Source organism: Balaenoptera borealis (assembly GCF_965194805.1).
Source record: "Balaenoptera borealis genome assembly, chromosome: 2".
In the NCBI taxonomy this organism is placed as follows: Eukaryota; Metazoa; Chordata; class Mammalia; order Artiodactyla; family Balaenopteridae; genus Balaenoptera; species Balaenoptera borealis.
The window spans coordinates 116,931,675-116,947,296 of NC_138867.1; the positions used below are offsets into that span (position 1 = coordinate 116,931,675).

Here is a 15,622-nt window from a genome sequence, read left to right on the forward strand (position 1 = left end):
AAAACAATATTTTCTGGGTATCATCTTTAACCCAGAATAGTTTTCCTAATATATGGGGACAGCAGGAGAAGGGCTAATAAGAAGGCAAACAAAGTGAACCATAAAAAGGCAAAAAAGCTAAACTATGGTGAACCATACTTACCCTCCCCATCTCTCTGCAGATGCATTGTTTTGAAATCAATGAGGGGAAAAGTGATAGGGCATGACGCTAATAAAATGGAAAAAATGGCAAAAAATACTAAAGTGAACACACAGCACAGTCAGAACAAACCATACACATAACTAACACAAAGCCAAAGATACCAAAAACATTTCCCTAAAACCAGTTAGGCATTCTGCTCAAAAACTTTATTCAAAGAAATTACTACTAACCAAACTTTAAAAACAAACACAAACATACATTTCCGTTTCAGCAAGCAAGGCAGAAAAAAAAAAAATCAAAGTAGTGCTGTTCTATTAAAACTCAAACATAAAACTGAAGAAATGGAAACTTAATCAGTTACTGTTGAAGCTTTTCAGTATAAACGATTTGACAGAAAAATATTTCCTTTAGTTTGCTCTTTGAAAAGATCCTACCGTATTTCATTCAAGAGTCAGCAGGAAAGAATCTAAAGTAAAGATGTTGTCTACTTCCATTAAAAACCAAGATCTTTGGATGGCTGCTACAAATGCATACTGGTGGCAGACATGTGCTACCTGCTTGCGAACTGCATTCTGCTGACTACCCTTTGAACAATACAAAAAAACAAAACCCACATACTTAGGAAGAGTGAGGTGGTCCTCTATTTGAAGTCACCCTACTTCTCTATTAAGAGTCATTTCAAATGGGGTATGTCTCTGATTCCAAGGTATGTAGGGTCTAAAGTAATTTGGTCTCTTAAGGAAGACTACTATTTAGAATATCTTGACTCCCAGTTGTAGAAAATCAGTCTCCGTATTATGGGGCACAGTTGGAAAGAACAACATGGTCTGCTAACAGCTACTCTCCCAAGCACATGCAGAGTTCATGACTGAGAAGTTTACTCAGATGTCTACTGCTCTTGGCTCTCTGAAAGTCACTGACCCTTACTCCTGGAAGAGCCAGAAGGAGGTCTACGAGGACTTGTCACAGCTGTCGAGCCAGGTAGCTAACAGGGCAGTTCAGAGACTGAAAATCAGGGATCAGGAGTACATAGTGACCTACTTTCCCTACCACCACAAGTTGTAAAGGATGGATTCTGACAAGGCAACAAAAGAGAGCCTACCATCAGGGTCTCTTTGGGGAAGCCTCCAGAAAGCTGAAGCTGGACAGAGAATGTCCTATCTCCTCAGACAATGGAAAACAAATTGTCTTCTATGCTTAAAACTTAAGATCAGAACCCTCAGGACAAAAACTGTAAAGGGCTATTTATCTGCATCCTCCAAAAAGAAGCAGGATTAAATCCTCTGTCAGAATCCCAGCTTCATCTTTCACAGACTCTTTTCCTACTACAGCTCAAGGGATACTCTGTTGACCACCACTCCTTTTCAGTGATCATGCCAGGATAAATAACTAAAATGAACATCTGATCTTCACTGCCACCAGAATGCTAACATATCCCTAGCTCTGGGGAGCATGTTCATAAATTCCAAACATCCTGAATAACCCAGAACAAAGTAAATGGAAGACAACTTCCTGATTTAGTCTAAGTTAAGACACATAATATGCCATTAGGTATGCCAAACATCTAGACCAAAAAAGGGGGAGGGGGGGCAGGAGGAAAGACAGCAGTAAAGATTGGCACAATGACTTGTTTGGGGCTTTTAGAAAATTGGCTATACCTTAAAAATAAATAAATAAAAATGCTCCAACTGTGATCAGGTACATAGACTTGAGGTGGCAAAAGGAGTCTGTGGTATTGGCATTGCAATTCCTCTTGTTATTGCTACTGTATGTCACTGGCTAACTTGCCAAAGGTGAGATTACCAAGGGATCTTCATCCAAGTGAACAAATATGTAACTTTAAGATTTCTGAGTGGTCTCCTTGTCTATTTACATAGGAAGGTGTATGATTCAGAGGCCTCCTGGATCCAAATTTGCTGCTTACTTCCACTCCCAACCGCAACATTTTATTTGAAAGTTTACAAACACACAGCAAAGTTGAGAGAATTTTAAAGTGGACATCTATATACCAATCGCCTAGATTCTACCATTAACATTTTACTATACTTGCTTTATAACATTCCCATTCCATTAACCATCTTATTTTCTTCATGGATTTCAAAGTAAACTGTAGATACCTGTATACTTCCCCATAAACACTTCTGCATGCAAATCATTCACTGAAGTTTGGTATTTATTTACAGTTTTTGCTTCTTTTGATTAAAAAAAGCTTACATACAATGAAACACAAGTCTTAAGTATACATCTGCTGAGTTTTGACAAATACATACACCCATGTGGCTTGCCTTTTTAAATTAAAATTAAAATTTCTCTTCTTTGTAAAATTTGTTAGGACCCTGCTCCCATACCTTCATAACCTAACACAGAGATACAGGGATACAGTACAATATGTGCTTACAAATAACCTTGAAGATAATTTCTTTTTAAATGTATTCCTGATGATTATAAAGAAAAGGCAGCTATACATAAGCCCTCTGTTTAAAGTGGTGAGATCCCCAAGCCCTAACATACCAGACTTTCAAAAACTGGGAGACAGCACCTGGTTTAACAATTAACAAAATCCTATCCTTGATTTTATTTTTTTCATCAGTTTTAACATCCATCTTCAGAGCTAATGGATAAAATAAGAACTTTTAGTTCAATGAGATAGTTGCCCCATAATTTCGTTAGTGCATTTGAGTAAAAATAGTCACTCACTCTTATATGAATCAAATAAAAATGAATAAGGTTGCTAAGAAAAGGGCAGTAATCTCATTACTGCCTTGGGTAATTTCAGTTACAAATAACATTATCAGGAAAATAATGTGTGTGGGTAAAATTACCTTCCCATTTATCACCGTCAGAAACATCCTTCAGCTCTAAATGTGGAATTTGGACACATGCTGCCTCCCCTTGAACACCAACACTTTGACCTCCTGGCACTTCTGATTCAGTGTTGGCATTCAAATCACATATCTTGCTACTAGAATCCTGTATTTTAAAATAAAGAATACATTTCACAACCAAGAAGCTTTTCACACCCAGCTTAAAGACAACCAGCATATATCCTGTGTAGTCTTCATTAGTTTACTGTGCCTACAGTTAACTGTCCCACTCCCACCATTCAAACTATTTTCAAATACAAATGTGCAGTTTTATAATACATCTTACTGGAAGACAAAGTTTGGATCCCAAATTGAGAAAACTGTTTTCATAACTAAGTTTCTTGTAACCCAAAGTGGCAAATAACACAAAAACAAAAACAAAAGCAAACAAAAAAACAAAAGTGGCAAATCAAGTTGCTGCTTAACTGTAAAACATTTGGTAAGAGTATTTACATTTCAATCTCCTTTAAACCTATTAAACCCAAGAGCTAAAGGTCAGATACAATAACTGGTAGATTAAACCTAGTCGAACTTTTAAGAACCATAAGTGAAAAATAATTCTTACCAGAATGAAGTGTGACAATTTATCACTGTCAAATGACAAATATTCTTTCCTAAAAATCAAGTAAAGTTATTAGTCTTTTAAGAATAAATTGGTTACTATCATTGCATATTTCTTACCTAGATTCCTCTCTTCCTCATACAGTTAGCATTTACAGGGTGAGAGAATAAAACAACAACTGGACATATGCCCATTCTTTGGAGCCTTATTATCTGAAAATCACACACTACTGAAAAGATCCACAGAATCAGTTCAGGTTTAGAAAAATTAAGTAACATTTACCACCCCCTTACACAGTCACTCCCCCAAAAGAAAAACACTTTAAAAGGAAAAATATAATCCACAATAAATAAAAACCAAAAGAACTGAATATATAATGGAAAAGATTTTATAAAAATAAATATTAGTTTTAACCAAATAACTTTATTCTCTCCCACTCTGGGACATTTTTTTCCTTTTTAAAGATTTTTTAAAGGTATAGCTATGTACCTATATTTTAAATCTGATGGTATTCTATTACAATCAAAACAAGGTTACTACTTCTAAACCTCTCCTTCCTAAAAACATAATGGTAACATGTAAAAAGGAAATTTATAAAATCTCAATTCACTTATTCCCCCATAAAAATTAACCCCCATATAGAACAAGTGTTAAAGCAAGCTGTCACAAATGATCTCTACCTATTTGACCAGTCAACACAGTATCTAGTATCATAGTAGGTTATCAATATGCCGACTGCGGGAAAGTTCTCCTCCCCAAAGACACTGTGGCAATTTACAAAGATACTCACTGGTGCTGCTCCTACCCTGCCATAAAAGAGTGTGCATAAAAGAACTGCAAGAAGACAGGTCTTGATCTAAATATGGATTCTTGCTGAGCATGAGAAACAAACTAAATTCCCTGGGAAGCAAAGGCCCTCTTTTGCTTAGAGTAGAAGCAAATGGGGGGATGAGCTAAATTCTACCCTAACAGACTAAAAGACCTAATCACCTAAATTTGAGAAACATTGAGTGTTAAACATGCAAAATGTAATCCACTTAACCAAGAAAATCTTTGGGTCTAAAAACAAGTTTGCTAACCTATACATAAGTTGAAGGGGAAAGAGCTTTCTTGAAAAAGATTGAGTCCTCACTAAATGGATCCTTATTGTTCTACCAAATCCAGATGTCATCATTCTGGGGATGCCTGTTAATGCTGTTAATCTTTTATCTTCAGCCCATAGCTCCAATATTCCCTGGGCTGGAAGAAGATCATTCCTGCCTCCTGAAAGGAAGCACAAGGAACTGCTGTAAGCAGGAAATCTGTGGACCTTCAGAGTATGGGGACGCTCCAGAGACATGGCTCCAAAGAATTTACGTGCCCTCAGAGAACAGGTTTCCTACCCACAATTAAGAGAGACAATGGCATTAATGCAAGTTTACCCTTGCCAACAGGCTATCACCAAATTAGTAATGCTGTATGGGACTTCTCAGTATTTACAATCTAGTCTCCAACTTCATTACTAATGTGTTTTTAGAATATCAAATCATCATCCTGAAGAAAATTATAACACACTTCTTAGCAATGTCTTAAAGAATCATAAAAAGAGTAACGACACCCAAAACCTACTTTAAAACATTCTAGAAAGCTTCTGTTTAAAGGGACTTTATCTATCGAGTATCTATGGGGACTACATATGGCTGAAATACTCATTGCCTCAGGGATCCCCCTTCCATTACTGCTGGCCAAGGACATAAACAAGCACCAACTGCATAGGACTGTACTGGGACACACGGAGGAGTAGTTAGAAGGGGAACAAAAACATCCCTACATATTTGTTGATGCAACTATGTTACAAACTTTCAGTTAGCTATCCATAGTTCCAAGACTATGAATTAACTCACTGAAATGTATTCAGAATATCAATAAACTCCCAAATTGTTCTACAAATCAGCTGAAAGTTTTAAGTGTCTCCAAGAAGGCTGTGTTCTTCCTTCTGAATGTTTTCTAAGTTATAACTAATGTCTGTCTGAACCTGCATCTACTCTGAATATTTATGGGCATTTAATATGCTTTATACTTACCATCAAAACAAGACATTTGGTTTTCTAGATCATCTAAAATGTATGTTATAATGGATAGCTTCATCTAAAAAATTCACCCCAGAATCTGTAAAGAACTCCAATTCTCAAAATGAATAATTAATTAGCAACAACAAGAGAAAATGCTTACCTCTCAAGACAGCCATCTTCACCATCACCACGGTCACTGCATGGCTCTAACAGTATACCTACAGTCTGACAAAAAGAACACAACACCGTATTAATGGAGTTCCCATCACTTACATATGAGAGGAAGTTTCCGATCTAAATTAGTATATTAGATTACAAGTTAGTCAAATGTCCCTCTTTAACTGCTACTTATAACAGTCTATAGACGTTAGCATCTCTTTTTACAGAGAGTAATTTATCTTCCTCAAAACCCGAGTCTTACGTGTGTTTGCATGCGTGTGTATAAAATGAGGACCCTGCATTTCTTGCTACCCCAGTGGGCAATAAGTACTGCTACTACTATCACATTCTTTTTCCTTCCTTAGAATTCTCTCCTCTGAAAATGATGGTCTGCTACGTCTCTTTCTCCTCAGCCATGAACATACAGGTTGGTTAACTTCCTAGCAGGTAACAGAGGAGTCATGTAGTTCACCAGATCCCTTTATTACACGTAATTGAAATAACACCTCTGAACCTCAGAAACACAAGAGAAGGCTCCTGCATTTTCCAATGGGCTTAGTGACATCATCCCACGCTTATTCCTCCCTTAAAATGAATACCTACCAAGTCTAATACAAATGCCTTGTGCATTACTTCAAACTATGTAAACTTTTTAGTGTCTTTGACGATCACCTCTGAAATCAACAAAAGCTTTGATCTTCTTAGATTCTTCTTAAGGAACTACCACTTGTGCAGTTCTGTTTAATATGAAAGACAGTCTGTAAAAGGCTATTAAAATACTTCTCTCTTTTCCGACTACTTATCTCTGTGAAGCTAAATTGGCCTCATGCACTAGAAACAAAAGAACCTATAGAACAGACAGAATGCAGAAGCAGGTATGAGAATCCAGCTAACTACAGTTAAGTCAAACAGACATTAACAAGACTTGTAGATATGTATAACAATGCCATGCCTCAAAATAACTATTTTTAAAAATAGCTGCTTTTGAGCAGAAGCAAGAAGAACTACAATCTTGCAGCCTGTGGAACAAAAACCACATTCACAGAAAGATAGACAAGATGAAAAGGCAGAGGGCTATGTACCAGATGAAGGAACAAGATAAAACCCCAGAAAAACAACTCAATGAAGTGGAGATAGGCAGCCTTCCAGAAAAAGAATTCAGAATAATGATAGTGAAGATGATCCAGGACCCTGGAAAAAGAATGGAGGCAAAGATGGAGAAGATGCAAGAAATGTTTAACAAAGACTTAGAAGAATTAAAGAACAAACAAACAGAGATGAACAATACAATAACTGAAATGAAAACTACACTAGAAGGAATCAATAGCAGAATAACTGAGGCAGAAGAACGGATAAGTGACCTGGAAGACAGAATGGTGGAATTCACTGCTGCGGAACAGAATAAAGAAAAAAGAATGAAAAGAAATGAAGACAGCCTAAGAGACCTCTGGGACAACATTAAACATAACAACATTCACATTATAGGGGGTCCCAGAAGGAGAAGAGAGAGAGGAAGGACCTGAGAAAATATTTGAAGAGATTATAGTCGAAAACTTCCCTAACATGGGAAAGGAAATAGCCACCCAAGTCCAAGAACCGCAGAGAGTCCCATACAGGATATACCCAAGAAGAAACACGGCAAGACACATAGTAATCAAATTGGCAAAAATTAAAGACAAAGAAAAATTATTGAAAGCAGCAAGGGAAAAAGGACAAATAACATACAAGGGAACTCCCATAAGGTTAACAGCTGATTTCTCAGCAGAAACTCTACAAGCCAGAAGGGAGTGGCATGATATACTTAAAGTGATGAAAGGAAAGAACCTACAACCAAGATTACTCTACCTGGCAAGGATCTCATTCAGATTCGATGGAGAGATCAAAAGCTTTACAGACAAGCAAAAGCTAAGAGAATTCAGCACCACAAAACCAGTTCTACAACAAATGCTAAAGGAACTTCTCTAAGTGGGAAACACAAGAGGAGAAAAGGACCTACTAAAACAAATCCAAAGCAATTAAGAAAATGGTCATAGGAACATACATATCGATAATTACCTTAAATGTGAATGGATTAAATGCTCCAACCAAAAGAAACAGGCTTGCTGAATGGATACAAAAACAAGACCCATATATATGCTGTCTACAAGAGACCCACTTCAGACCTAGGGACACATACAGACTGAAAGTGAAGGGATGGAAAAAGATATTCCATGCAAATGGAAATCAAAAGAAAGCTGGAGTAGCAATACTCGTATCAGATAAAATTGACTTTAAAATAAAGAATGTTACAAGAGACAAAGAAGGACACTACATAATGGTCAAGGGATCAATCCAAGAAGAAGATATAACAATTATAAATATATATGCACACAACATAGGAACACCTCAATACATAAGGCAACTGCTAACAGTTATAAAAGAGGAAATCAACAGTAACACAATAATAGTGGGGGACTTTAACACCTCACTTACACCAATGGACAGATCATCCAAAATGAAAATTAATAAGGAAACAGAGCTTTAAATGACACAATAGACCAGATAGATTTAATTGATATATATAGGACATTCCATCCAAAAACAGCAGATTACACGTTCTTCTCAAGTGCGCACGGAACACTCTCCAGGACAGATCACATCTTGGGTCATAAATCAAGCCTCAGTAAATTTAAGAAAACTGAAATCATATCAAGTATCTTTTCTGACCACAATGCTGTGAGATTAGAAATCAATTACAGGGAAAAAAAAGTAAAACACACAAACACATGGAGGCTAAACAATACATTACTAAATAACCAAGAGATCACTGAAGAAATCAAAGAGGAAATCAAAAAATACCTAGAGACAAATGACAATGAAAACACGATGATCCAAAACCTATGGGATGCAGCAAAAGCAGTTCTAAGAGGGAAGTTTATAGCTATACAAGCCTACCTCAAGAAACAGGAAAAATCTCAAATACACAATCTAACCTTACACCTAAAGGAACTAGAGAAAGAAGAATAAACAAAACCCAAAGTTAGCAGAAGGAAAGAAATCATAAAGATCAGTGCAGAAATAAATGAAATAATAGAAACAAAGAAAACAATAGCAAAGATCAATAAAACTAAAAGCCGGTTCTTTGAGAAGATAAATAAAATTTGTAAACCATTAGCCAGACTCATCAAGAAAAAGAGGGAGAGGACTCAAATCAATAAAATTAGAAATGAAAAAGGAGAAGTTACAACAGACACCGCAGAAATACAAAGCATCCTATGAGACTATTACAAGCAACTCCATGCCAATAAAATGGACAACCTGGAAGAAATGGACAAATTCTTAGATAGGTATAACCTTCCAAGACTGAACCAGGAAGAAATAGAAAATATGAACAGACCAATCACAAGCAATGAAATTGAAACTGTGATTAAAAATCTTCCAACAAACAAAAGTCCAGGACCAGATGGCTTCACAGGTGAATTCTATCAAACATTTAGAGAAGAGCTAACACCCATCCTTCTCAAACTCTTCCAAAAAGTTGCAGAGGAAGGAACACTCACAAACTCACTCTATGAGGCCACCATCACCCTGATACCAAAACCAGACAAAGATACTACAAAAAAAGAAAATTACAGACCAATATCACTGATGAATATAGACGCAAAAATCCTCAACAAAATACTAGCAAACGGAATCCAACAACACATTAAAAGGATCATAGACCACGATCAAGTGGGATTTATCTCAAGGATGCAAGGATTCTTCAATATACGCAAATCAATCAGTGTGATACACCATATTAACAAACTGAAGAAGAAAAACCATATGATCATCTCAATAGATGCAGAAAAAGCTTTTGACAAAATTCAACAGCCATTTATGATAAAAACTCTCCAGAAACTGGGCATAGAGGGAACCTACCTCAACATAATAAAGGCCATATACAACAAACCCACAGCAAACAACATTCTCTACGGTGAAAAACTGAAAGCATTTCCTCTAAGATCAGGAACAAGACAAGGATGTCCACTCTCACCACTATTATTCAACACAGTTTTGGAACTCCTAGCCACGACAATCAGAGAGGAAAAAGAAATAAAAGGAATACAAATTGGAAAAGAAGAAGTAAAACTGTCACTGTTTACAGATGACATGATACTACACATAGAGAATCCTAAAGATGCTACCAGAAAACTACTAGAGCTAATCAATGAACCTGGGCAAGTTGCAGGATACAAAATTAATGCACAGAAATCTCTTGCATCCCTATACACTAATGATGAAAAATCTGAAAGAGAAATTAAGGAAACACTCCCATTTACCACTGCAACAAAAAGAATAAAATACCTAGGAATAAACCTACCTAGGGAGACAAAAGACCTGTATGCAGAAAACTATAAGACACTGATGAAAGAAATTAAAGATGATACCAACAGATGGAGAGATATACCATGTTCTTGGATTGGAAGAATCAATATTGTGAAAATGACGATACTACCCAAAGCAATCTACAGATTCAATGCAATCCCTATTAAATTACCAATGACATTTTTTACGGAACTAGAACAAAAAATCTTAAAATTTGTATGGAGACACAAAAGACCCCGAATAGCCAAAGCAGTTTTGAGGGAAAAAAACGGAGCTGCAGGAATCAGACTCCCTGACTTCAGACTATACTACAAAGCTACAGTAATCAAGACAATATGGTACTGGCACAAAAACAGAAACACAGATCAATGGAACAAGATAGAAAGCCCAGAGATAAACCCACACACCTATGGTCAACTAATCTAGGACAAAGGAGGCAAGGTTATACACTGGAGAAAAGACAGTCTCTTCAATAAGTGGTGCTGGGAAAACTGGACAGCTACATGAAAAAGAATGAAATTAGAACACTCCTTAACACCATACACAAAAATAAACTCAAAATGGATTCGAGACCTAAATGTAAGACCGGACAGTATAAAACTCTTAGAGGAAAACATAGGAAGAACACTCTTTGACATAAATCACAGCAAGATCTTTTTTGATCCACCTCCTAGAGTAATGGAAATAAAAACAAAAATAAACAAATGGGACCTAATGAAACTTCATAGCTTTTGCACAACAAAGGAAACCATAAACAAGACGAAAAGACAACCTTCAGAATGGGAGAAAATATTTGCAAACGAATCAACGGACAAAGGATTAATCTCCAAAATATATAAACAGCTCATGCAGCTCAATATTAAAAAAACAAACAACCCAATCCAAAAATGGGCAGAAGACCTAAATAGACATTTCTCCAAAGAAGACATACAGATGGCCAAGAAGCACAAGAAAAGCTGCTCAACATCACTAATTATTAGAGAAATGCAAATCAAAACTACAATGAGGTATCACCTCACACCAGTTAGAATAGGCATCATCAGAAAATCTACAAACAACAAATGCTGGAGAGGGTGTGGAGAAAAGGGAACCCTCTTGCACTGTTGGTGGGAATGTAAATTGATACGGCTACTATGGAGAACAGTATGGAGGTTCCTTAAAAAACTAAAAATAGAATTACCATATGATCCAGCAATCCCACTACTGGGCATATACCCAGAGAAAACCATAATTCAAAATTACACATGCACTCCAATGTTCACTGCAGCACTACTTACAATAGCCAGGTCATAGAAGCAACCTAAATGCCCATCAACAGATGAATGGATAAAGAAGTTGTGGTACATATATACAATGGAATATTACTCAGCCATAAAAAGGAACGAAATTGGGTCATTTGTTGAGACGTGGATGGATCTAGCAACTGTCATACAGAGTGAAGTAAGTCAGAAAGAGCAAAACAAATATTGTATATTAACGCATATATGTGGAACCTAGAAAAATGGTACAGATGAACCAGTTTGCAGGGCAGAAATTGAGACACAGATGTAGAGAACAAACATATGGACAGCAAGGAGGGAACGCAGCGGTTGGGAGGGCGGTGTGTGATGAATTGGGAGATTGGGATTGACATTTACACACTGATGTGTATAAAACTGCTGACTAATAAGAACCTGCTGTACAAAAAAATAAAATAAAATAAAATTTAAAAATTGAAAATAAATAAGTAAATAAATATCCTCAGTTTAAACCAAAAAAAAAAAAATAGCTGCTTTTATTAAGAAGAAAAAAACAACCTTACGTATGTTACCTTGAGTGAGTTTATTGTTATTTTTAAGTAATTTAATAAACATTTTAATTGCTCAGTTTTAATTTCTAATATACTAAATATCGATAGATATACCTATGTAAACAAAAGCTTTTTGGGATCCTCAGTAATTTTGAAGAGTATAAAGAGGTCCTGGGACCCAAAGTGTAAGAACCACTGACCTAGAAATCAGACTTCAGCAACCTTTATGCTCTGGAATATAGCTTTACATTCTTAAATATGAAGGTTTTGGGGACCATGAAAAACCATTACAGAGACCCAATATTTAAAATGAGCTTTCTTCTTTTACTCAAAGAACCAAATTCAAGTCCCAGTTCCTCCCTTCTCATGAAAATTAAGAAAATAACAATCACTTACTTGCTTATCTTACAGTTACTATAAGAGAATCAAAAGAAATAACTCATAAGAAAAACTATAAAGCTCTATTACAAAAGCATACTATTACATGACCAACTCTTACTTAACCTATAATTCTTTTTACTATGAAATAATTGAAACAAAGTGCAAAGGCTGATATAACTAATACCCACATACCCTCCAGCCAGAGTTAGGCAACATAATTCTTAAATAGTGAAAAGTACTAAACAAAAACCCAATTAGGGGTAATAAAAGATGCAGTGACAGTAGCAAAAGCTGACAGCCCAGCAGTGGAGAAGGCAGATGAAATTCAGAGTCTGGTGCAGAACTGTGCTCTATATGATACCCCAGGACAAAGAAAAATAAAAGTTATTAGAGTCAGGTTAGAATATGGCCAGACTTCAATTTAACACACAGGGAAATATACAATACTTTGTTTAGAAACTAAAATATACTTCATCACTTAAAGAAATTTCACTTCCTCAGAATTCATTCTAGATAAAACATTCAATTCTTTGTACACAAGTAGAGAAGAGCCTATTTTTTTTCCTAAAATATCAGCGAACAAAATAGCCCATACTTTCTTCCCTCTTTTCTCCACAAACATCAGGGTCCTCACAAAGGACGTCTAAGGCACTCTGGTCTCAATTCAGGTAAGCTAGAGAGCTTTGGTGGTGGTGGTGGCAGTGGTAGTAATAGTGGGAGCAGCATCTACAGCACAATCATATTGCCAATGTCTTAGGGGTTGTCAGGGTTTACTGCCAGGAACTAAAGACTGATGGGCATTTCCAGTAATTCCTTTGGTCTCCACCCATTCCTTAGCCATCCATAACTGATGCTTTCACACAGCTTAGTCCGCATCTTCCCATCTCCACCTAGTTTTGCTCAAGTATGCTAGCTACTTCTTTTAGATAGGCTAAACATCCCCACTTCATTCTCCACATTTCATCTGCTTTTTAGAAACTCTTACTAAAACATTTTCAACCAACAGATAGCAGATTATACCCAGAAAAATAAAACTGCAGTCCGCAACTTGATTTTATTTTTTAGTTCAACAGACATAAAAACACATTGGAGCAAAATTCTGTGTGTTAAGCAGAAAACAATTTTGATTAACAATAGCTTTCCATTTAAATGGGCTGCCAACTCACTATACTTTTGTATCAGTTAGACTATGGAGGCTTAAAAAATGTTTTCTTAATTGAGGTATAGTTTATACACAATATTATATAAGTTTCAGGTACACCTCATAGTGATTCACAATTTTTAAAGGTTATATAAAAATACATTAAATGTACTTCAATCTAGCCCAATTTCTTCCACTGAATTAATGTGGTCAAAACTGATGCGGTCTCCACAACAGAGGAAACATCAACAAAATGAAAAGGCAACCTACAGAATGGGAGAAAATATTTGCAAATCATATATCTGATAAGGAGTTAATATCCAAAATATATAAAGAACTCATAAAACTCAATAGCAAAAAACCCACAAATAATACAATTAAAAAATGGGCAGAGGATCTAAATAGATATCTTCCCAAAGATGATGTACAGATGGCCAACAGGTACATGAAAAGGTGCTCAACATCACTAACCATCAGGAAAATGCAAATCAAAACCACAATAAGATACCACCTTACACCTGTTAGAAAGACTATCATCAGAAAGACAAGACATAACAAATGCTGGTGAGGATGTGGAGAAAAAGGAACCCTAGTGTCCTAGAGATGGAAATGTAAATTGCTGGGAATGTAAACTGGTGCAGCCACTATGGAAAATGGTATGGAGGTTCCTCAAAAAAATTAAAAATAGAACTACCATATGATTACCAGCAATTCCACTTCTGGGTATTTATGTGAAGGAAAGGAAAATGCTAACTCAAAAAGATAGGTGCACCCCCATGTTCACTGCAGCATTATTTTACAGTAGCCAACATATGGAAATGACCTAAGTGTCCCCAAATAGATAAATGGATGAAGAAAAAATGTGTGTGTATACATATACACAATGGAATATTATTCTGCCTTAAAAGAGAATGAAGTCCTGCCATTTGCAACAACATGGATGGACCTTGAAGGCATTATGCTATGAGAAATATGTTAGACAGAGAAAGACAAATACCATATGATCTCACTTATATGTGGAATTTTAAGAAAAAAATCAAATTTATGGATATAGAGAACATACTGATGGTTGCCAGAGGTGGGGGGGGGGGTAAAATGGGTGAAGGTAGTCAAAAGGTACAAACTTTCCAGTTATAAAAATAAATAAGACTTAGAAATATAATATACATCATGGTAACTATAGTTAATAATACTGTATTGTATATTTGAAAGTTGCTGAGAGTAGATCTTAAAAATCTCATCACAAGAAAAAAGAATTTAACTGTGTGGTAATAGCTACTAACTAGACTTGTGATCATGTCACAATATATACATGTATCAAATGTTGTGCACTTGAAACTAATGTAATATTATGTGTCAACTATATCTCAATTTTTTTTAATTTAAAAAAGAAACGCTGTGACTTAAAAAAAAAAAAGCATTATTGAATGGTTGTTGCCTGTCAGAGGTTTTGAGTGTTTAAAAAAAAAAAAAAAAAAGAGTGGAGTCTCATAATAGTACAAGTCAAATTGACAGCCATTTCTTCCTCTTGGTTGTCTGCTAGAGTTTCCCAAATACTTCTGGCCTCCACTTCTGAAAGGAGGTACTTATACTGCAGAAGTTTCTCAGGGTTTGGAAGATATAAATAATTGCAAATTTGGCAGGGTGCCAGCAACAGAGTCCTGCTAATCCTGAAATGGATTGATTTCATGAGAAATTCACTGATAAGACCGTATTCTGATGTGAATTCTAATCAGGCGACTGATTTGCAGACAGTTTCCAACCCCAAAACAGTGCAAATTACTATGCAGCTTGTACCTATTTTAAAAATTTACATAGATTTCGTCATATCAATACAAAAATCCTAGGTATTTTCTACAGAACTCATTAGTACCTTTTAAAAAATACTAATTTGCAAAAGACCTGATATTTTATATCTGATAAAAGACTTACTCAAAATATATAAAGAACTCTTAAAACTCAACAGAAAACAACCGGATCAAAATATGAACAAAAGACCTGAATTCACCAAAGATATTCAGATGGCAAATAAACATATGAAAAGATGCTCAACATTATATGTCATGAGGGAACTGCAAATTAAAACAGCGAGATAACACAAGACTCGCCAAAATCCCAAACACTGATAACACCAAACACTGGCAAGGATGTAGAGCAACAGGAGCTCTCATTCACTGCTGATGAAT

The 15,622-nt window shown here is 35.9% G+C and overlaps 1 protein-coding gene across 18 annotated transcripts in view; it reads right to left on the reverse strand.

Annotated features, from left to right (window-relative positions):
• FAM13B (family with sequence similarity 13 member B) overlaps positions 1-15,622 on the reverse strand; it is a 108,676-nt gene that overhangs the window by 15,870 nt on the left and 77,184 nt on the right. For 10 of the 18 annotated variants that reach the window (XM_082379634.1, XM_082379643.1, XM_082379631.1 and 7 more), the window contains 4 exons: positions 5,780-5,844; positions 3,572-3,620; positions 2,965-3,112; positions 143-208 (listed from right to left, as the gene is read on the reverse strand). In XM_082379634.1, the coding sequence (XP_082235760.1) occupies positions 143-208; positions 2,965-3,112; positions 3,572-3,620; positions 5,780-5,844 (328 nt within the window). The remainder of the gene's footprint in view (positions 1-142; positions 209-2,964; positions 3,113-3,571; positions 3,621-5,779; positions 5,845-15,622) is intronic. The other 8 variants (XM_082379633.1, XM_082379632.1, XM_082379636.1 and 5 more) reach the window with 1 other exon arrangement.